Here is a 20,732-nt window from a genome sequence, read left to right as displayed (position 1 = left end):
TTCCATGTCTCCTAAAGTTCTTCAACCCCTCAGCAGATTCATCTAAATAAAGCTTATCCCATTACTGACTCTATCATAAGTAATCATGCACCACCATTGTCTAATTCATTAGAGCAGTTTGTTTCAAAACTTAGATGTTCAACACGTGAGCAAATTCCTTCAAAATGTTATTATGATTTTCATTGTTTCTTATCTACCATTCTTTCTATTTGTAAACCTAAATCTTATCGTGAAGCAAGTTCTAATCTTCTTTGGCAAGCAGCTATGAAAGAAGAATTAGATACCTTAAAGAAAACTCATACTTGGAATCTTATTGATTTACCTCTTTGAAAATCTATAGTAGATTATAAATGGTTGTACAAGGTAAAGACTAAATTAGATGGGTCTATCGAGAGATATAAAGCTAGGTTGGTTACAAAAGGATTTACTAAGGAGTATGGTATTGACTATGAAGAAACCATTGCTTTTGTAGCTTGAATGACTTATGTTCAAACTTTTATAGCTATTACTTCTATTCGATGATGGATTTTATCACAAATGGATGTAAAAAATGCTTTCTTGAATATAGATACTTGTGAAGAAGTTTATATAAAACCTCTTCTTGGATTGTTTTGCCAAACTAATCAAGTGTGCAAGCTTCGACAAGCTTTATATGGTCTTAAACAAGTATCGCATTTTTGGCTTGAGAATTCAACACTATTTTGCTTGACTCAGGATTTGTGTAAAGTCTTTATGATTTAGCATTATTTATTCGTTGATCTAAAAAAGGTATTATATTTTTGCCTCTCTATGTTGATGATATGGTGATAACTGGAAATGATAACCTTGGTATTCAGAATATAAAAAATCATCTTAGCAAAACTTTTGAGATGAAATATTGTGGTCCATTATGATATTTTTTAAGAATTGAAGTTAATTATTCTTCTCATGAATATGTCTTATCTCAAGTGAAATATACTTCTAATCTTATTTCTAAAGTTGGCTATCTGATAATAAAATGTCTGACACTCCTTTTAAAACTAATGTCAAAATGAAAGCTACTGATGGAGAACTTCTCAATGATGTTACTTTGAATAGATAGTTGGTTGGTAGTCTTATATATTTGACAGTTACAAGACTTGATATTAGTCATGTAGTTCAAGTTGTGAAACAATTTATAATAGCACCTCAGATAATTCACTTTGCTACAGTTCTTAAGATATTGAGATATTTGCAAGGAATGCTACATAAAGGTTTGTTGTTCTTATCAACTTTTAAACGTAAACTTCATGCTTTTTCTGATTCTAACTGAGTTGGTGAAGTTAATGATCGATATTCTACAACTGGTTATTATATTTTTTTGGGTGATTATTTAATATCTTAAAAAAGCAAAAAACAGATAATTATGGTGTGTTTACATGTTGAAGCAAAGTATAGAGCTTTATCGGATACTATAGCAGAAATTATGTAGTTGTGTCAATTACTTATGGATTTAGGTGTTGACATGCCTACTTCTATTCCATTCTTTTGTGATAGTAAAAGTGTAATTCAACTGGCTCATAATAATAATTTTCATGAATGGACAAAACATATTAGAATATATTGTCATTTTATCAGACAAGAGATACACAAAGGCACTATCATGCTATTGCATATTTTTTTTTGAATTATAAGTAGCGGATCTTTTTACAAAGTCTATTTCAAGTTCACGTTTTTGTTATTTAGTTTCCAAAATCCAAATGTTTCATTTCGAACCATCTTCAGTTTGAGGGGTTGTTAAAATATATATTATGTTTAGTTGACTTATAAGGTTGGGCTTTATTTTTGGATATATCTCGTGGGCATTAAACCCATTTATACATGTGTGTATATATATGTGTGTGTGTGTGTGTGTATTTTACAACCTTAGAAATAATATGATTTTTCACTCTTCAAGTCATCAAAAATTTTATTAAAGGTATTTTAATCAATCACCTTTAACACTTTTTAGTCTAATTATAAAAAAAGTCTAATAATAAAAAAATTATTTAAATTAAAATTTATAAAAAAATTTACTAAATATATTTTAACCAATCACTTTAACACTTTTGGAATTAAAATTTTAAAATGTTAAATAGTCTCTATTTTTAATTTTAATTGATTTAAATTAAACATAAATAAATTAAGAAAAGTTGTATTTTCATTTGATGCGCAAAATCATTCTACTAATAAAATTAGTATAATAATAAAAAAGTCATTTAAATTAAATTTTATAAAAAAAAATTTTAATGATAGTTTAATCAATTACTTTTAATATTTTTGGATTTAATTTTCTTAATAATATTTTAGTCAATCACGTTTAATAGTTTTTTAGTTTAATTCATTTAAATTAAAATTTATAAAAATATTTAGTAAAGATATTTTATCCAATTACTTTTAACACTTTTGGAATCAAAATTTTAAAAATTTAAGCAATTTAATTTCATGTAAACTATATTTTTAATTTTAGTTGATTTTAATTAAATTTAAATAAATTAATAAAATTTATATATATATATATTTAAGAATAAATTTGTTAATTTAAAATTTATAAAATTATTTAAGTCGATCACTATTAACACTTTTAAAATTTATATTTTTTTATATAAATAATATAATCAATTAAAATCTACCTACAAAAAAAGTCGTAATCATACCCAATTCATGGAACAAGAAAAGAAAGTTAAAAAAACAGTCATATCTTCCAATTACCTAGAAAATGTCCTGCATCAAAAGGTTATAAGAAAAACAATAACCAAAAATTGACAATTCATACTTAACCTTAATATAATCTTGTAATCACCATCAATCCATTTCTTGCTTTTTATTTTGAATTTTTAAGGGTCCATTCATAAAATGCACGTTGCGGTGCAATGAAAGTCTTCTTATCAGACTCTCAAATGAACTGCTAGTCCTTAACTTGTTGCAGCTTGCAACATTATGGCATGAGTAAATGTTCCATCCATTTTGTGGAAAGGCATAAAAATATAGCACAATAATGATGCAAAATACTCGCTTGATTGATTTTTTTTTTTATTATGTTTTAATTTAACCTTTTAGTTTTTTTTTTTTTTTTACCAAAATCTGTTTAAATTCTCACTAACCAAAAAATGCAAGACTATAATGAAATGACATTGGGAAGATCTCATTATTGGATTTTTTGGCCAATCAAAGCATTAAGGTACCAATTTAATTTGAAATTGGTCCTCTAAACAAAAATAATAATTTACTTTAGTTCAATATTAATACTTAATAGGAAAATAAAATGATTAGTTAATATTTTAATTTAAGAAACAAAATTAATTAAGGAAAGTTTATTTTAATAATTAAAAACTTCAGTGTTAATAAAAAAATAAATAAAACTAATCAATATTTTAATTTAATAAAAAGTCATTAACTAAGTACAAAATAATTAACTTAAAAAATTATCAAAGATACATGTCTATAACATTACGAAGAATGTGCAATGGTGAATTGGGTTGGATCGAGTTGTATTGGAATAGTTTTCGATAAAATATTATTTAATTTGTCACATAAAAAAAATTTTTAAAATAATTTAATCACTTTCATTTTATTTTTAAATTATTTTAATTTAATTAGATATAAAATAAATAATGATTCAAAGGTGAATTCTAATTGATTAGATTATGAGTTTTTGAACTTTAATTGATCAAATTATGTGTCTTTTATCTTAATCTAAGTAACTGTGATATAAATCTTCAATTAAAATTTTTAACCAACTAGATATTTAATTTAATTGATTAAATCATTTTCATCAAATTTGGACACGTGCATGGATCTTATCAACTTATCGTAGCATTCAGATTCTATTATAATCTATACAGATGCTCGAAGGATTCTAAAACCACCACGTGTCCATTGTTTTATAAATGTTTTAGGGAAAACCGGCTCGGGTTGGGGAAAGCAGCAGTTGGACAGGTGGTGTTTTGCCAACTCTACGTTACAGGCAGATATTCCCTCTCCTTTGCTTTTTTTAATCCTTTCGTTTTCCCTTCATCACTCCCAACGCCTCCCCTCCTCTCTAGTCTCTTCTTTCTAACTCTTTTTAACTCAACAACACTACACTAAACAAACAAAATAAATCTATCAACAACTCTGTACCACTGTAATTTATGGCAATGGCTCACCAAAGTTCTGATCGCTTAACCTCTGTTGGTACGCGCTATTGAATTAGAATCTCCGTAAACGAAGAAAGAAAAAAGAAGCCTTCCTTTTAGGCTGTTCATTTTCAATGTTGCTTCTATCGGTGTTGTGGGTTTAGTTCTAAAAAAGCTTTAGAGGAAACCATCAGCCAAAGGCAAAGGAGGAGCAGGTAGGACCCGCCTTCCGACTCAAACAACAACCAAAGCGGGAATGATGAGATTGGGCAGTGGAACCAAGAATAGAAAGTCCCGGTGGGCAGATGATTAGCCGAAGCCGGTAATTCAGCTTCCTCATTTCATGAAAGATTTTACTGGAGGTATCCAATTTGACCCTGAAATTCAAACTTTGGATAGTAGGTTGTTAGAGATTAAAAGAATGTTGCCATCTGGATTGCCATTGGATGATAGACTTGAGGGATCTAGGTCTCCTTCACTCGAACCTTCAAAGAATAGGAACTTGCATGTTTTAGTTGAGGCTGAAACACAAGAATCACTTGATGTTGCCGCTGCTACGGTGGAAAAACTCTTGCAGTCTGTTGATGAAGTATTGCATGAGCATAAGAGGTTTGACATTTGTTTTTATTTTTCATTTTCTTTAAATATACTTATACACTATATACAAACTTAAAACCACACCAGAAGAGTAAACATCTGATTTGCGAGTTAAAGTTCTGTTTCTGCCATATTCAGGGTCCAAATATCCAAAGGTACCCTTTGGTCCTGAGTTGACTCGGTTCCTACAGGATCTCGCAGTCTTGCCTACTTTTGACAGGCCAAAATCTGAGACTTTGGCCACCCAATATTGATCCAGGAGTATGTTTGTTGATTTGACGTCCCGGTGAATGATGGAATGCTCTGTGCCCGTGTGGAGGTAGTGTAATCCACGAGCAGCATCAATGCAAATCTTGAGCCTCTGAGTCCATGACAGTGGTGGATTTTGAGTCCAGTAGAAATGTTCACGTAGAGTGCCATGAGCCATGTAATCATATATCAGGAATTGTCCTCTTGAAAATATCCAAGCAAAGATACAATGTTCATGTGACGAAAAGTGGAGAGCAATTCGATTTCAGTTTTGAACTCTTGGACTTCTTGGTGGGACTCAGGATTTTTGCCCTTAACTGCCACTTTGGTGAACCCATCCTCCAGTAGACCCTCATAAACCTGACCGAACCCGCCACAACCAAGCACAAGAGCTTCACTGAAATTATTAGTGGCAGCTTTTATCTCTTCCAAGGGAAATTGACTGGCAATGATCTGAAGATTTAACATTTAGGCTGCCTATTTTACCAAGGTTTTTCTCGTAATGTTTCGAACTCCAATGAGAAACCAGGTAGACTGTTAGAGAGACTAGACAAATTCCAAAAACCATACCCAGAACCAATCCAAGGAAGATATTAGATGGGGTAGTCTTGCGCCGATTATCTACTTGAACATGAGCTGCAAGATTTTTACTAGTATCGCTCAACTTCAAGATCTCAACTCCATTCAGTATTACATCAGCAAGTTGTGGCTTTGAATCAGTGTTAGGCTGCTAGGCAAGCCAAAGATCATTTCTTCCTCCTTTCATTTCTGAAACCGTGATTATATAGTCTTTATGCATTGCAACCAAAGGACCACCAGCTATAGAAACCATCCAGTAGACCCTCATAAACCTGACCGAACCCGCCACAACCAAGCACAAGAGCTTCACTGAAATTATTAGTGGCAGCTTTTATCTCTTCCAAGGGAAATTGACTGGCAATGATCTGAAGATTTAACATTTAGGCTGCCTGTTTTACCAAGGTTTTTCTCGTAATGTTTCGAAATCCAATGAGAAACCAGGTAGACTGTTAGAGAGACTAGACAAATTCCAAAAACCATACCCAGAACCAATCCAAGGAAGATATTAGATGGAGTGGTCTTGCCCCGATTATCTACTTGAACATGAGCTGCAAGATTGTTACTAGTATCGCTCAACTTCAAGATCTCAACTCCATTCAGTATTACATCAGCAAGTTGTGGCTTTGAATCAGTGTTAGGCTGCTAGGCAAGCCAAAGATCATTTCTTCCTTCATTCATTTCGGAAACCGTGATTATGTAGTCTTTATGCATTGCAACCAAAGCACCACCAGCTATAGAAACTATATCCAGGCAGCTTTCCACTGTCTTGTTGTTGATATACACGTTGAACACTCTCTCTTTCACTTCTGTTACATATAGTTGAATCTCTCATAAATGAAGCCTAACAATGTATTTGAAACCTGAGTCAACGGGAAATGTCCATGTCAGATTGTACCCCTCATTGTCAGCCTCATCACTACCACCAATTGTCCTGACTGTACTGTACAGGTCCCCAGGTGCTCCATATTCACTTAATGTCCAAGAGCTTTTATTGTAGTCTATATGACATCATATGCTTCAATAGAAGTGCCATTTCTAGAACCCTGTATGTGTAGATGGTCATCCAGCCCAATCCCGAACGGCTGATTCAGACTGTCACTACCTACGTTGATTCTGTGAAGTATCTGAAGCGCAGGTTCGTCTTGAATGGAGGTAGCATTGGAAGTTTCCTTCACTTCATAATCAGAGAGTTTGAGGGACATTGAGTAAATCTCTATCCCATTTACAAAGGCAAAAGCATCTGAAATATTTGGTGATGGAGCGAAGGTGATATTCAAAAACTGTTTCTTTAAGTTAAGGAGGAAATCTTTAGTGAAATAAGGTGATTTCAAAATGCTTGCCATTACAGAAGGGCTAAAATTGTTTAAGAAAGTGTAATTGCCAGAGGTGACAGAGAATTCGACCCTGGAGATTTGGTCTATGGCAGTGTAAGAAGTAGGGTAGAAATGAAGGCGAATAAACTTGAGGCCGGGGGACATAGGGAAACTATAGGTGAAAGAAGAACGAAAGAAGCGTGCAGTTGCATATGGATTCCCCAGAACCTTTCCGGTTATATTTGAAATCACACGGCCGATCCTTGTTTCTTCATAATAATCCGGGAAAAGATTTACATCCCCAATCCAAGTTTACCATCAAACGATGAGTTTCCTGCATATCCGCCGTCAAGAATTACTTGGTCCGAGGAGGAAAAACAATTCCAGGAATTGAACAAGAAGCTGAGGTGAAGCAAAGAAAAAAGTGATATCCATGAAGCGTAGGAATTGGAAATTTTCTTCATAGAGGCAAGATTGTAACAGCTGCTCAAGGAAGAGAAGAAGATAGATAGGCAAGCGTAGCCGAAACATCCAATAACTAGGTTGTTAAATTGGTAATCAAATGTAAAGGGGTCGTTGGTCCGATGTTCCCATTCCAAATTTGTCTGATCCATAGCTATTGGCTGGGTCCTCCTGGAAACTTTGGCCTTTCATTTTCGAATTGACGAGAATCAAGTCGAAAGCATAGTTCCATGCAAAAGCACGCGGATGTTTCTTTAATTATTCCTCAAAAAGTCCCAATTGCTTCATTGCACTTGGAAAGTAACTTGTATTTCAACAGTCATAACATAAAAGCATAGCCATTAAAGAAATGAAAACAGGGAAATTATAAGAATCTTTCTGTTGCAACTGAGAATACTAGCTTCACAGTTTCATTAATTAAATACTGACAATAAGTCTTTTTCTAGTCTTCCACAGAAAGTAATTGGGTAAACTTTTCTTCTCTAGAAAACCATTACAATTCTTGGAAGGTTCCGTAAATTAATTTGTGTTGACTGTGACAGGATTGCTTCATGGGTTATTATTTTTTCTTGGAAAGCAAAGTTGCATCTGCTCCAGCTCCGATTTATTCATATAATTAACGGTTTTGATTAAAATCCCCACATTTGTAATTTATTCTTTTAAAGGATAAAAGATAGACCGGATGGCTATAGAGAGAAATATCTAGCAAGGATCGGATAATTGGAGTCAACTGCGAAAATTTTTTCTTTTCTTAGGTCAAGTTAAGTAAAGAATTAAAAATTGTTAATTAAGTCTTTTTTTACCTACGTAACTGATAACTGGGGGAGTGAAAAACCAATATTATTTCTAAGAGTGTAAAATATATATATATATATATATATATATAAATGTATCAATGGGTTTAAAGCCCATAAGATGTATTCAAAAATAAAACTTAACCTTATAAGTCAACTAAATATAATATACATTTTAACAATCCCTCAAACTGAAGATGATTCGAAATGAAACATCTAGAGTTTAGAAACTAAATAACAAAAACACGAACTTAAAAGAGATTTTGTAAAAAGACCTATCACTTATGATTCAGAAGAAATATGCAGTAGCACAATGATGCCTTTGTGTATCTCTTGTATGATAAAATGATAATTTATTTTAATATGTTTCATCCATTCATGAAAAATATCATTGTGAGCAATTTGAATTATACTCTTACTATCACAAAAGAGTGGAATAAGAGTAGGCATGTCAACACCTAAATCCATAAGTAACTGAACAACCATATAATTTCTAATGTAGTGTTTGATAAAGCTCTATACTTTGCTTCAACACTTGAACATGCCACATCTATCTGCTTTTTATTTTTTCAAGATATCAAAAAATCACCCAGAAAAACATAATAACCAGTTGTAGAATGTCAATCTTTAACATCACCAGCCCTATCAGAATCAGAAAAAGATGAAGTTCAAGTTTAGAAATTGATGAGAACAACAAAACCTTTATGTAGCATTCCTCGCAAATATCTCAATATCCTAAGAACTACAACAAAGTGAATTGTCCGAAATGCTGTCATAAATTGGCTTACAACTTGAACTGCATGACTAATATCAGGTCTTGTAACTGTCAAATATATAAAACTACCAACCAACTATCTATACAAAGTAGCATCATTAAGAAGTTCTCCATTAAAAGCTTTCATTTTAACATTAGTTTCAAGAAGAGTGTCAACAATTTTATTATCAGATAAGCCAGCTTTAGAAATAAGATCAGAAGTATATTTCACCTAAAACAAGACATATCCATGAGAGGAACAAACAACTTCAATTCCCAAAAAATATCATATTGGACCAAGATCCTTCATCTCAAAGGTTTTGCTAAGATGATTTTTTATATTCTAAATACCAACGTTATTATCTCCAATTATCACCATATCATCAACACAAAGAAGCAAAAATACAATATCTCTTTCAAATCGATGAATAAACAATGTTGAATCATAAAGACTTTACATAAATCTAGAGTCAAGAATAGTAGTGCTGAATTTCTCAAACCAAGCATATGGTGCTCGTTTAAGACCATATAAAGCTCATTGAAGCTTGCACACTTGATTAGTTTGGCAAAACAATCCAAGATGAGGTTTCGTATAAACTTCTTCATGAAGATCTCCATTCAAGAAAGAATTTTTTACATTCATTTGTGATAAAGCCCATCCTCGAATAGAAGTAATAGCTGTAAGAGTTCGAACAAAAGTCATTCGAGCTACAGGAGCAAAGGTTTCTTTATAGTCAATACTATACTCTTGTGTAAATCCTTATGCAACCAACTTGGCTTTATATCTCTTAATAGACCCATCTGATTTAGCCTTTACCTTGTACATTACCCACTTACAATCCATTACAGATTTTCCAAAAAGTAAATCAACATGATCCCAAGCATGAGTTTTCTCTAAAGCATCTAATTATTCTTTCATAGTTGCTTACCAAAGAGGATTAAAACTTGTTTCATGATAAGATTTAGGTTCATAAACAAAAAAAATTGTAGATAAGAAACAATAAAAATCATGATAATGTTTTGAAGGAATTTACTCACGTGTTGAACGTTTAAGTTTTGGGACAAATGGCTCTAACAAATTGGACAATGGTGGTGCATGATTACTTATGGTAGAGTCAGTGATAATATAAGCTTTATTTGGATGAATTTGCCGAAGAGTTGGAGAACTTTAGGGCACATAAGAAGATTGATTAGAGTAATTTAAATCAACGAAAGGTTTAAAAAAGACAAAAGACTTATAAAGATCATTGGTAGATTTCTGAAAAATAGGTAATAAACACATCAAAATATTTTTTCAAAAAGTAACATGTCGAGAAACATGAAGTTTTTGTACAACAAAATCATAGCAATGATATCTTTTTTGTCCAATACCATACCCCAAAAACACACAAATGATAGTTTTTTAAAATAATTTATCACACTGGACTTTAGAAAGTGAAACAAAACATGTAAAACCAAAAATACAAAGTTCAAAATAATTAGGAGTATTGTTATACAAACATTCAAAAGGAGAAATTTCACTAATGATAGAAAAAGGAATATTCTTAATAACATAAACTGAAGTAAGTGCAGCTTCCCCTTAAATTTTCTTAAGAACCAATGAAGATAACAATAAAGCTCTAGTGGTTTCCATGATATGGCGATGTTTTCTTTCAATAACACCATTCTGCTATGGTATATCAGTATAAGATGATTCAAGAAATGTACCTTAAGAAGCAAGAAATTCTTTTAAATTACCTAATTGATATCTTCAAGTAGAATTAGCACGAAAATGTTTAATTGTTTTAAAAAATTATGATAAATTTTAAGCAAATACAAATGATGCTGAAACAAATAAATCCGGGTGTATCTTAAATAATCATCAATAAAAATAACATAATAACAAGAACCTTCTATAGTAGATCAACGATGTGGGCCTCATACATCAAAATGAACAAGATCAAAAGAAGATAAAGAAACTGATTCACTTTTATTGAAAGGTAAAGTAGATTATTTTTCTAGTTTGCAACTGAATCAATTATTAGATGTTTTTGACTTAACATAACCTAACTTGCCACTAAATACCAAATATTGAACTCTAAAACAAGAAACATGTGCTAACCTACAACGTTAGAGGAAAAAAGATGAAAGCTTTTGAACACTAGAAACTAATAAAGATTTTCGCACAAAATGATGATCAAATTGACCAAAAGGATGATATAACACATGTAAGTTTTCCAAAACAAATAATCTTCTAATTTTATGACCTATCCCAATCATTTTTCTTATCAAGCAATCCTACAGCACATAACCATGAAAGTGAAAAATGACATCAAGACCTTGATCATATAATTGACCAATAGATAGCAAATTCATGGAAAATGATAGAACCAAAAGAGCATTATCAAAAGAAACATTTTGAGAACATGAGACAAAGCCAATATGAGTAGCAGACATATTTGAACCATTAGCAGTATGAATAGAAGGTAAACAAGTAATAGGACTTGAAAAGTCAAAGATAGAATTATCAAAAGTCATATGATTAAAAGCTCCAGAATCAATGATCTAATTCTTAGAATTAGTACCTGTAGTAGTTGACAATGCAGATGTAGAAGAATTATTACCCATAAAGTTATTACTCATACTAGAAATAATCTGTTGAATAATCTCTTAAGTTTGAATTGCAACAGAGTGAGAGTTAACATTAAAAGTTTCTGTAAACAATGTCGTAGCAACAACTCGCCCCATTTTATGCAAGCCAAATTTCTTTTTCAATTACAGACAATTATACTTTGTATATCCCAACTCGTAACAGTAGTAACATTCAATTTTAGAAGAATCCCTTCGTTGAGATGAGCCAAATGAATTGAGGATAAAATTTTTTAGATATGCAGTAACTACTCAAACAATATCATCCCCTTTTTTAGATTGATTGAGGCTGCCCCTCCTAGTTTCTTTGACCATTAATTATGACAAAATAGCATCAATAGAAAGAGAAGGGACACGATGTAAAATAAAAGCACGAATGGATTCAAAATCATCTTAAAATGCTATTATGAATTATGTACGACTACTTTCTTCTCTGTATCGGTAATATAATTATGCATCAATAGTCCATTTAGGTTTCATAAGAGCTAATTGATCCCAAATAATTAACATTTCAAAATAAAAATAAAAAATTGATTGTCCTTTTTTCTATTTCAAAGTAGCTAGATCCATGTAAATATCGAATTTTATTTGAAACATTTTTTTAACATAATTGACTCGGACCCATTTTCAAACATGGACCGAAACCATTAATTTATGACCATTACGTAAACCATTTTTGAGGCCCATTTACAACCCATAAAAGCCCAAAGATAGCCTATTACACGGCCCAATTCCCAGCCGAATATGGCTCATTTGTACACCTATAGTTGTTTTATTTATGGACCAAATATAGTCCTTATGGAAGGAGCCCAGGCAAAGGCCCGTCTTAGTCACGTGAATGCATGTAAGTAAAGGTGGAACATGCAGCTGAACAGAAGCTGGTGACCCGTGTACAAACCCAACCTGCAGCAGACAAAAAAATAGAGTTAGTGGCTTGCAAAAGAGGGGCCTTAGTGAAGCGTGGAAGAAGACAAATCCTAAAGCTTGGAAAGGAAGGCTTTCAAGCATAAAAGAGGAGGACAGTCTGGGAAAAAGAGGGGTCCAAAAAAACCAAAGAGGAAAAAAGAGAGAGCTGGAGGATGATAGAAAAGGAGAATCACGAAAAAAGAAGAGAGTTTTCGAGGAAACCAGAAATAGAAAGGAAAGCTCCTAGGTGGCGACCAAGAGAAAAGAAAAATATAAAAAAAAAAAAAGAGAAGAAACTGAAAGCGAGAATGAGGTTCGTGATCAGCCGTAGACAGAAAAACTAAAGAGTTTTTTTTTTTTATTTGAAACAAAGCTATAAACCGCAACAGAAAGGTGATTCTCTCTCCCTGCATCTTTTCCTATGAACGCCTGCTTCTTGTTTCTGTCCTTCACTTCATTTTTTTTTTTTTGTTGCATAGTTTCCTCCTGCTTCTGATGCATTGGGGGTTGCCATAAAGTTTACTTTTGTTTATACGGTCCCAGTTGAGGCAGAAAATAGGTGTTTCCTTGTTGTTCATCTTTCTCCACGTAAAAGATGTAGTTGGGTTTTAAATAGTTACTTGTAAATGAAAGAAAGAGAGTCCATGGACTTCGTAAATAAATATATATATATTTGTAAACAATGAAATGGCTTCCAGAATAAAAAAGGGGGGAACGCATAGGTAAAGTTTTTAAGAGATTGTCCTTTTCTTTTCTAGCTTACATAAGACTTGCAGAGGATTAAAGTCATATAAGTTGTTTGCCTTTTTAGCCACTCACTTCTTTTTCATATTTGGACTATACATAATAGGGGTCCAAAGTTGCCATCTTTACTGTTTATGATTCGTTTCTTGCATGGAATATAAGCTTGTATGCTATTTTGGTTCGTTCTTGAAGCTTGAAACTCCAAGCTTTATCTGTTGTTGACTTTGCTTTCATTGTATTTTGGGTTATGGTTAAAATCTCTTTGTGGGAAGACTGTAAGGAGTTCTAAAAGTTCATTCATGCTTTATGGTTTATGGCAGCTAGCGTAGATAGGTTCTGTTAAAGTCCAAAAAGTTTAAGAATGGTAGGTATTTTACAAAACAAAAATCATGGGACCTCCTCTATGTTGTTTATATATATATATATATATATATATTGCTTATACAGGAGTGGTAATTATAAAACAGGGACTGTGCATGGAGTTTCAAGATTCCAAAGCTAACTTTGGGTTAAAGTCCAATTGTGTTCTTCTACTGTTTCTCTGTATATGTTTGTTTTTTAGGCGTTTTTGGTTACCTTGGCGTGATAGTTGTGGGAGTGAAAGGAAATTGCTGGGCCAGAACCTGGGACTTCTTCAAGTTGTTTATATATATATATATATATATATATTGTTTATAGGGAGAAAAGAGTCCCATGGTAAGGAAAGCCATAGATAGGACAAAGCTAAAGCTTTGTTTAAACGGAATTGGGGGGGGGCGCTACGGGTTGCATTGTTTTTAAGATGGAAGAATAGAAAAATTATTAAAATAAGGAAAGCAAAGATAGGACAAAATTAGAACTTTGTTTAAAATGAGTGGGGACTACACGGTTGACTTACTTTCTCTAGGATTGAAGCATGAAGGTATTAAAAAAGGCAAAGCCATAGTTTTATTTGATGTTTTTTTGAATGAAAGCTTTAAGACGTAGGGGAGGAAGACAATATCCTTTTGTTGCCCTCGAATAGGTTAGGTCCAAGTTTCTGTTTTTAGTTTAAATTCTTTAAATGATTTTTTTTATATGGTTCCTAATAAAGATTCATTGTCATGTATATTTAAATTCAATCATTCCTATATGTATATTTTCATGATGTTTTAGTTTAACTTTATACATTGGTAATTTTTTGATTATTTGGATTCCTATGCTCATTTTAATTTAGTCGTTCATATTTTAATTTATATTTGGTATATTTTATATTTCATACACTTTAAATTTATGCATAATAATAATAATAATAATAATAATAATAATTTTAAAAAAAGAGAAGAAATATATATAAAATATGTACAAATATAAAAATTTATTTTTTAAAAAAATTAGACCAAACCTACCAAAAATCCCAAACTCATTTTAATAACTAATTTTTTAGAATAATGTGTGTATTCATAATTTATATATATGTTTGTTGATGTTTAATATTAATTATATTATTCATTTTTTTATTGCATAAAAAGTTTTCTTAAAATCTTTTAATTTTAAATAAATAAAATTAAAGTAGTATTCTTGTGAAATATAATTATTAATACTTTGTCTAGATGTTAGAGAGTCATCAGTAATTATCATTTACAAAGAATGTTATTTTATTATTTTAGAAAGAATGTTATGATAAATCTTAAATAGAAAGATTATTTTTAAATTCTATCTTTATGTTTGAGGTTTTGAAAGTATTTCTTTAATTTGAAAATTTTTATGATATCCCTAAATAAAATTTTTTAAAAACTAATTTTGATTCTTAAATGTTCCTAAATGTTCTTTTATGGTAATTAATCTTCTACTTGAAAATTTTATATAATGACAATGTTATAGTTGATAGAACCACATGAAATATATACAATTTGCCTCTTGTTTCTGTGCACCCCTACTGCTACTTGTGTATATAAAAGATTTCAATATGGCTTGAATTAGTGAATTGATTGGCCACAAAAATTCGTGAATTCAATTCTTTCTACATTCTTACTATTAAGAAGGCAGAGAAGAGGATAAAGAAAAAGAATTATATGTTCTTACTTAGTTCTCATGCAGATGCATATATATCTCCCTTTTTTTATACCATTTCACTTCTTTCAGTACAAAACAAATATTCATATTTAATTTAACATGAAATAGGCTATTTGTATTTTAATTTTAAGAAAATTTTCAATGTTAAATAGTTTCTAACATCACAATGTAAAGAAATAAAAAAAATAATAATACTATAAAATATTAGAAAAAACTCTAAATGTTTGAAAACAAAATGGTTTATTCTTTTGAAATGTAGAAAAGATCAAAGAATATGTGAACTTTAATTTTGCAAATTTGATGTAGTATCATAGAGGATCTTGAACAATAGTTTTTTTTAAATGAGATTTTCTATTTGATATTTGAATATGCTAAAATTTGAATTCTGATTTCTAGAAATCTTTATCATTTATATCATGAACATTCTAGTATACAACTTGATTTGGTGGTCAATTATATCCCCACTTTGAAATGGCCTTTCTGAATGAGTTGGTCTACAGACATGGCAATATCACACAAAAATTACCAGTTAATCAGATTGAAAGCACTTATATTGTAAAACAACTGATAAAAAAAAAAGTTGCAAGATTCAAGCTGAAACCTTGTCAAAAGGCCAAATTATTGCAAGTACAACCATGCAAGATACAGTTATGGAGTTTTGCAGATTCAGGTATGAGTTCCAAAAAACCAAAAGTTGTAAAACCATGTGCTTCTTTTAGGCCACTGTAGCATCCGGAAGAGATCCTAAAGGGGTCAAGGGACCCAATTGTCTTTCCCTTAGCCATAATCCAGGGCCATCAATAATGACACAACACAAACTTTTTCATTCACACACCAAACCCTCTTGTTCCTTTTACTGTAATAGTATTATTTACAAACAATAGCACTAGGAAAATCACATATATTCTGGAGTAAGATTAGAATCCTCTTTGTTGAAAAGAGTTGAAGGCTAATTAAAAAAATAATGCTGTTTTATTTAAGCCAAGAGCCAGAAATCCTTGTGCAGCTTAGTGGTGATCAAATAACCGCCAAGTTTTTTGCTTTTCCTTCTTACTGCAATTGCCATGCAACTGGCATTCTGGATACAGTAGTCGACAAATCCACCAGTTACCCGGTTCCGTGCACCAGTAAGTGGCCAAGAAATATGGAAAAGAGGAAGAAATTATTTAAAACTGAAAGGCTCTGACAGCATGTCAAGGATCACCCAATTTGAAAACTTGAATTGATACATAATTAGGAGCCAAAAATGGCTGGTAAGAACTGTGTGTTGTACATTGATCACACCATTATTTACAACTGTTTCTCACTTATTATGACTATTTTACCATTTTGGACACTAATAGATTGCTTTAATTGCTTTAAAAACTTTAGGCATCACTCTGTAAAGAATGAAGCATTACTTGAAGTCCATGTTGTGGCTGAAGCATAAATTGAGGAAATGGCGCATGAATATAGGCTGGGGAGAGAGTAATAGTGTAGCGTTGTAGGATCATTGAGAGAGCAATCTTTGTTTCTGTGTTTGCAAAGCCCATACCCACACAAGATCGAGGTCCCAATGAGAAGGGACTGAATGCAGCCGTATTGTATTTGGTAGCTTTGGCAATACCTTCTGCGAATCTCTCTGGTTTGAAAAGATGCACATCATCACCCCATAGTTGAGGGTCATGGTGAAGTGCTATTATCGGGATCATAATCTCCATATTAACAGGAATAATGAGCTTTCCCAATTGAACATCTCTTGCAACCTTTCTAGATATGGCAAATACAGGAGGATACAATCTCAGGGTTTCATAGATGATCAAGTTCATCTGTGAGCAAAATAAATTTATAATTTATTAAATGCTGGTAATGCACGCTATTGAAATCGTCAGAGATTGCGGTTTTGCTTACAGTTTTTAGTTTGGAAATGCCTTCAGAATGAGGATTTTTGTCACCGAATACCTCGATCACCTCTCGTCTTGCTTTCTCTTGCCAATCTGAATGGATTGATAAAAGCAGGACTGTCCATGTGAGCAAGGACTTAGTCATTTCTTGTCCAACAAAGTAGAATGTTTTGCACTCATCTACCAAGTCTTCTAAGGAGAGCCTGTTTTTGTCATCCGAATCATGAAAAGCATTTACAAGTAATCCTAGAAAATCACTACGGAAACTGTCAGCTTCTCCAGTCACTATTTTCTCTTCCCTTTTCTTAATCATTTCCATCACACATTCATGTATTCCTTTAGCAAGCTTTTCTGATTCTATTTCATCAGTAGTTTTCCGAATCTTGCTGCAAAAGCAAACACAGGTATAAGCCGTATACATGGAGAAAAGGAGAAAAACTAAATCCTTTGTGATCATATTTCAGATTTTGCACTCAAGTGACTTCTAGGTATTTCCTTTCTATTTGGAAATCAGGGGCAAACTCCAGAGTCTAGATTAATCATGTGAAGACCACACCAGACCAAGATATTATTGAATTTGACTCGAAAGTTTGGTGATTTTATCTCACAAAAACATTATGGATTAAATATTTGCATATATTTAAACAGATCTTTATAATGCCTCGACGTGAGATTAGAACGTTACAAATTAACTTACTAACTTACCTGATGCCAGGAATCCGAGATTTATAAAGATTTCTGGTAGCAAGTATTGATAATTTAGTCAACATTTGAAAAATCTTCTCCCCTTCCAAGTAACAGCTGCCAAAAGCTGTTCTAGATATAACTTCTGAAGTCAGTAACCTGAATTGTTCAAACACTTCGATCTCTTTCCCTTCTTGGCCTTTCCACTTCTCTAGCATTGTCTCAACGGCAGCAATTATTGCTGGATTCATGCTCTGCCAAACACAACCATCCATTCTGTAAGAAACTAATTCATAATTCTTAAATGTCAGTACGAAATAGACTTTGTTCGAAGTTTTACTTTTAAGCTCTCCCCATGAAAAGCATGATTTGCCAACTTCCTATGCCTGGCCCATTTTTCACCTTCGGTTGTCAGAAGCCCGTCCCCAAGTAACTTATAGATAAAGCCTTCGGCCTTCTTTTTCGGAAAAGATCCTTCGATATTTTTCAGAACCTTTTTGACTAGTTCTGGTTCTGAAATTACCAGTTGAGCTTGAGTTCCTTCCCAGGTAAGATAATTTTTCCCTTATAAAAGAACAAAAAAAAGGGTTCATTTTTTTATTTGAAGTTAGAAACATATTGCAAGTGAAAAACATCGGAATCATCTTACCATATATGTTGGTCCAGGAGTAAAACTGAGGCAGCACCCTGGGAAATATATCATGAGTTAAGGCAGCCATAGGTTTGTTTAATGCTTCTTTTCTGAACTGGACAGATGCTTTGTTGTTTCCATGGATGAATTCATATGGAGGTCCTTTGATTCCCTGTAAACTCAGTGCGTACTGTATGCGTAAAGGTATCCACCAATATTTGTGAAGGAATTTGAATAGAGTTATGAGAAGAAACAGGCACAGAAAACTTGTGAGAAGGATTAAAAGCTTTGCTGTGGAATTCATTTTCGTCTCTTAACAATGAATTCAGATGTTTTTATGTACTAAACATTAATTTCCATTTTATATAAGCTTTTATGGGCCGAAGACTGATGCTTTAGAAGCCCGCTTTTGACTTCATTTGGATTTTTTTGATAGATTTGTATAATAAAATTTAATCAGAAAGGAATCAAAGGAAACAAGAAAATAAAATAAAATTACAACTCAAAATTTTCTTGCATTATTAATTAGTGTCATTTCTAGAATTTTTTCAGCTGATATTATAAATTAGATTATATTTCAGAGAAAATAAAATAAAATTACAACTCAAAATTTTCTTGCATTATTAATTAGTGTCATTTCTAGAATTTTGTCAGCTGATATTATAAATTAAATTATATTTTAGAGGTTGATACATTCATAATGCACCTGTAATTCTTATCTTTATAAATTTATGTCAATAAATAATTTTTTATATAATAATAATAATAAATACTAATAATTTAATTTTAATTTTGATATAATATAAATCAAATTTGATAACTTTTGATAAATTTTTGGTAACTTCAATACAATTTTGATAACTTATGATATAATTTTGATAACTATTGATATAATTTTGATAATTTTTAACAAAATTTTAATAAACTTTTGATGTCATTTCTAGAATCTTGTCAGCTAATTATATAAATTAGATTATATTTTAGAAGTTGATACATGCATACTACACAAGTAATTCTTATCTTTAGAAATTCATGTCAATAAATAATTTTTTATACTAAAATAATAATAATAATAATAATAATAATAATAATAATAATAAATACTAATAATTTAATTTTAATTTTGATTAATATAAGTAAAATTTGATAACCTTTGATAAACTTTTGGTAATTTTAATACAATTTTGGTAACTTATGATATAATTTTGGTAACTATTGATACAATATCGGTAACCATTGAAACAATTTTTATAATCTTCGACAAAATTTTAGTAACCTCTTAATGTAATTTTAGTAATTTTCTAATAACTTATGATATACTTTTAGTAATTATTTATAAAATATGTGTCATCATATATTTAACAATATATTACAGTAGGAAAGTATGAGTTTAGTTCTAGTATAAGATAATTTTTTTTTTATATAATAACATTATTGTTTAATTCAAATTTATAATTTTTTCATTAAATTTTTTATTAAATAGATTTATGGTAGGTTTATCTTAACCTGCCAAGATGAAATTTCTAGTTTCGCTTCTGTTAGTAACCGAAGTTAATTCCTGCCAACTTCAAGTGTAAAAAATTTATTAATAATTTATAATTAAATTATTATTGATTTACAACTATATTATTAATGATTTACTACTATCAATGATATATAGCTAAATTATCAATAATTTATTACAAATTAATATTGATTTACTACTAATTTATAATTGGTTTACTATTAAATTATTGATGATTTACTATTAAATAACTAATGATTTGTTATAAAATTTTAACTTATTTACTATTAATTTATTAATAATTTACTTCTAAATCATCATTTATTTACCACTAAATTATTAATGATTTACTATTATGTTATCATTGATTTACTACTTAATTTTTTTTTATTATTTACTAAAAAATGTCATTGATTTATTACTAAATTAACCATGATTCATTATCAAGTTATAACTTATTTATATTAAATTATTCATAATTTGATTAACTATTAAATTATTGATAATTAGCTACTACTAAATTATATTGATTTACTTTTAAGTTTTCAATGATTAATAACACAATTATTATTGATTTATTACTAAGTTTATTAATTAATTACTATTAAACTAAAACTAATTGACTATTAACTACAGCAGAATGACATTTTTCTCATAAAAATGTCACTAAAATAGCGGCGTTCCTAAGATATAAACGTCATTAAAATGACGGTGCTTCACATACAAATGCCGCTAATATTGAGGCGTTTTTTCAAAAATACCGTTATTTATAGCGACGCATGTATAGGCGACACTCTGTGTGGCATTTTTTCGCAAACGTCGTGTAGACACCCAATTTGATCCAGGCCCGGATCA

General features: G+C 31.0%; 3 protein-coding genes and 1 pseudogene across 3 annotated transcripts; all 4 read right to left on the bottom strand.

Moving 5' to 3' along the window:
• Nucleotides 1–4,736: 4,736 nt before the first annotated feature.
• On the bottom strand, nt 4,737–5,558 carry LOC111282380 (receptor-like protein kinase FERONIA pseudogene; annotated as a pseudogene).
• A 300-nt stretch (nt 5,559–5,858) lies between these two features.
• Nucleotides 5,859–7,467, bottom strand: LOC149518665 (receptor-like protein kinase FERONIA). Its single transcript, XM_089760364.1, has 5 exons — nt 7,170–7,467; nt 6,643–7,122; nt 6,401–6,538; nt 6,228–6,346; nt 5,859–6,179 (listed from the first exon to the last, which is right to left on the bottom strand). Exons 1-5 carry the CDS (start codon nt 7,465–7,467, stop codon nt 5,859–5,861), a joined length of 1,356 nt encoding a protein of 451 aa, XP_089616490.1.
• Nucleotides 7,468–16,449: 8,982 nt separating this feature from the next.
• LOC149518664 (cytochrome P450 CYP749A22-like) lies at nt 16,450–17,444 on the bottom strand. The gene is made up of 2 exons (XM_089761456.1): nt 17,066–17,444; nt 16,450–16,983 (listed from the first exon to the last, which is right to left on the bottom strand). Exons 1-2 carry the CDS (start codon nt 17,375–17,377, stop codon nt 16,543–16,545), a joined length of 753 nt encoding a protein of 250 aa, XP_089617582.1. The 5' UTR covers nt 17,378–17,444; the 3' UTR covers nt 16,450–16,542.
• A 114-nt stretch (nt 17,445–17,558) lies between these two features.
• On the bottom strand, nt 17,559–18,774 carry LOC111281479 (cytochrome P450 CYP749A22-like). The gene is made up of 3 exons (XM_089761455.1): nt 18,392–18,774; nt 18,083–18,306; nt 17,559–17,996 (listed from the first exon to the last, which is right to left on the bottom strand). The coding sequence occupies exons 1-3, from the start codon at nt 18,675–18,677 to the stop codon at nt 17,760–17,762; spliced, it is 747 nt and encodes a 248-aa protein (XP_089617581.1). The 5' UTR covers nt 18,678–18,774; the 3' UTR covers nt 17,559–17,759.
• Between the last annotated feature and the right edge of the window lie 1,958 nt (nt 18,775–20,732).

The sequence above is a fragment of the Durio zibethinus genome, chromosome 5 (genome assembly GCF_047325235.1).
Source record: "Durio zibethinus cultivar Kanyao isolate XHJ-2024 chromosome 5, ASM4732523v1, whole genome shotgun sequence".
NCBI classification, from domain to species: Eukaryota; Viridiplantae; Streptophyta; class Magnoliopsida; order Malvales; family Malvaceae; genus Durio; species Durio zibethinus.
This window is presented reverse-complemented; position numbering and strand designations above follow the sequence as displayed.

What these genes read in the sequence shown, in the direction of transcription:
- LOC111281479 (XM_089761455.1), bottom strand. Translation starts at nt 18,677, where the DNA reads ATGAATTCCACAGCAAAGCTTTTAATCCTTCTCACAAGTTTTCTGTGC. An exon ending in CTCCTGGACCAACATATATG is followed by an intron (nt 18,307 to 18,391) that starts GTAAGATGATTC and finishes TTCTTTTATAAG; the next exon opens with GGAAAAATTATCTTACCTGG. An exon ending in TTCATGGGGAGAGCTTAAAA is followed by an intron (nt 17,997 to 18,082) that starts GTAAAACTTCGA and finishes TGTGTTTGGCAG; the next exon opens with AGCATGAATCCAGCAATAAT.
- LOC149518665 (XM_089760364.1), bottom strand. Translation starts at nt 7,467, where the DNA reads ATGGATCAGACAAATTTGGAATGGGAACATCGGACCAACGACCCCTTT. An exon ending in AGGAAACTCATCGTTTGATG is followed by an intron (nt 7,123 to 7,169) that starts GTAAACTTGGAT and finishes ATTATTATGAAG; the next exon opens with AAACAAGGATCGGCCGTGTG. An exon ending in ATAAAGACTACATAATCACG is followed by an intron (nt 6,180 to 6,227) that starts GTTTCCGAAATG and finishes CTTGCCTAGCAG; the next exon opens with CCTAACACTGATTCAAAGCC.
- LOC149518664 (XM_089761456.1), bottom strand. Translation starts at nt 17,377, where the DNA reads ATGGAAATGATTAAGAAAAGGGAAGAGAAAATAGTGACTGGAGAAGCT. An exon ending in GCATTTCCAAACTAAAAACT is followed by an intron (nt 16,984 to 17,065) that starts GTAAGCAAAACC and finishes TTTTGCTCACAG; the next exon opens with ATGAACTTGATCATCTATGA.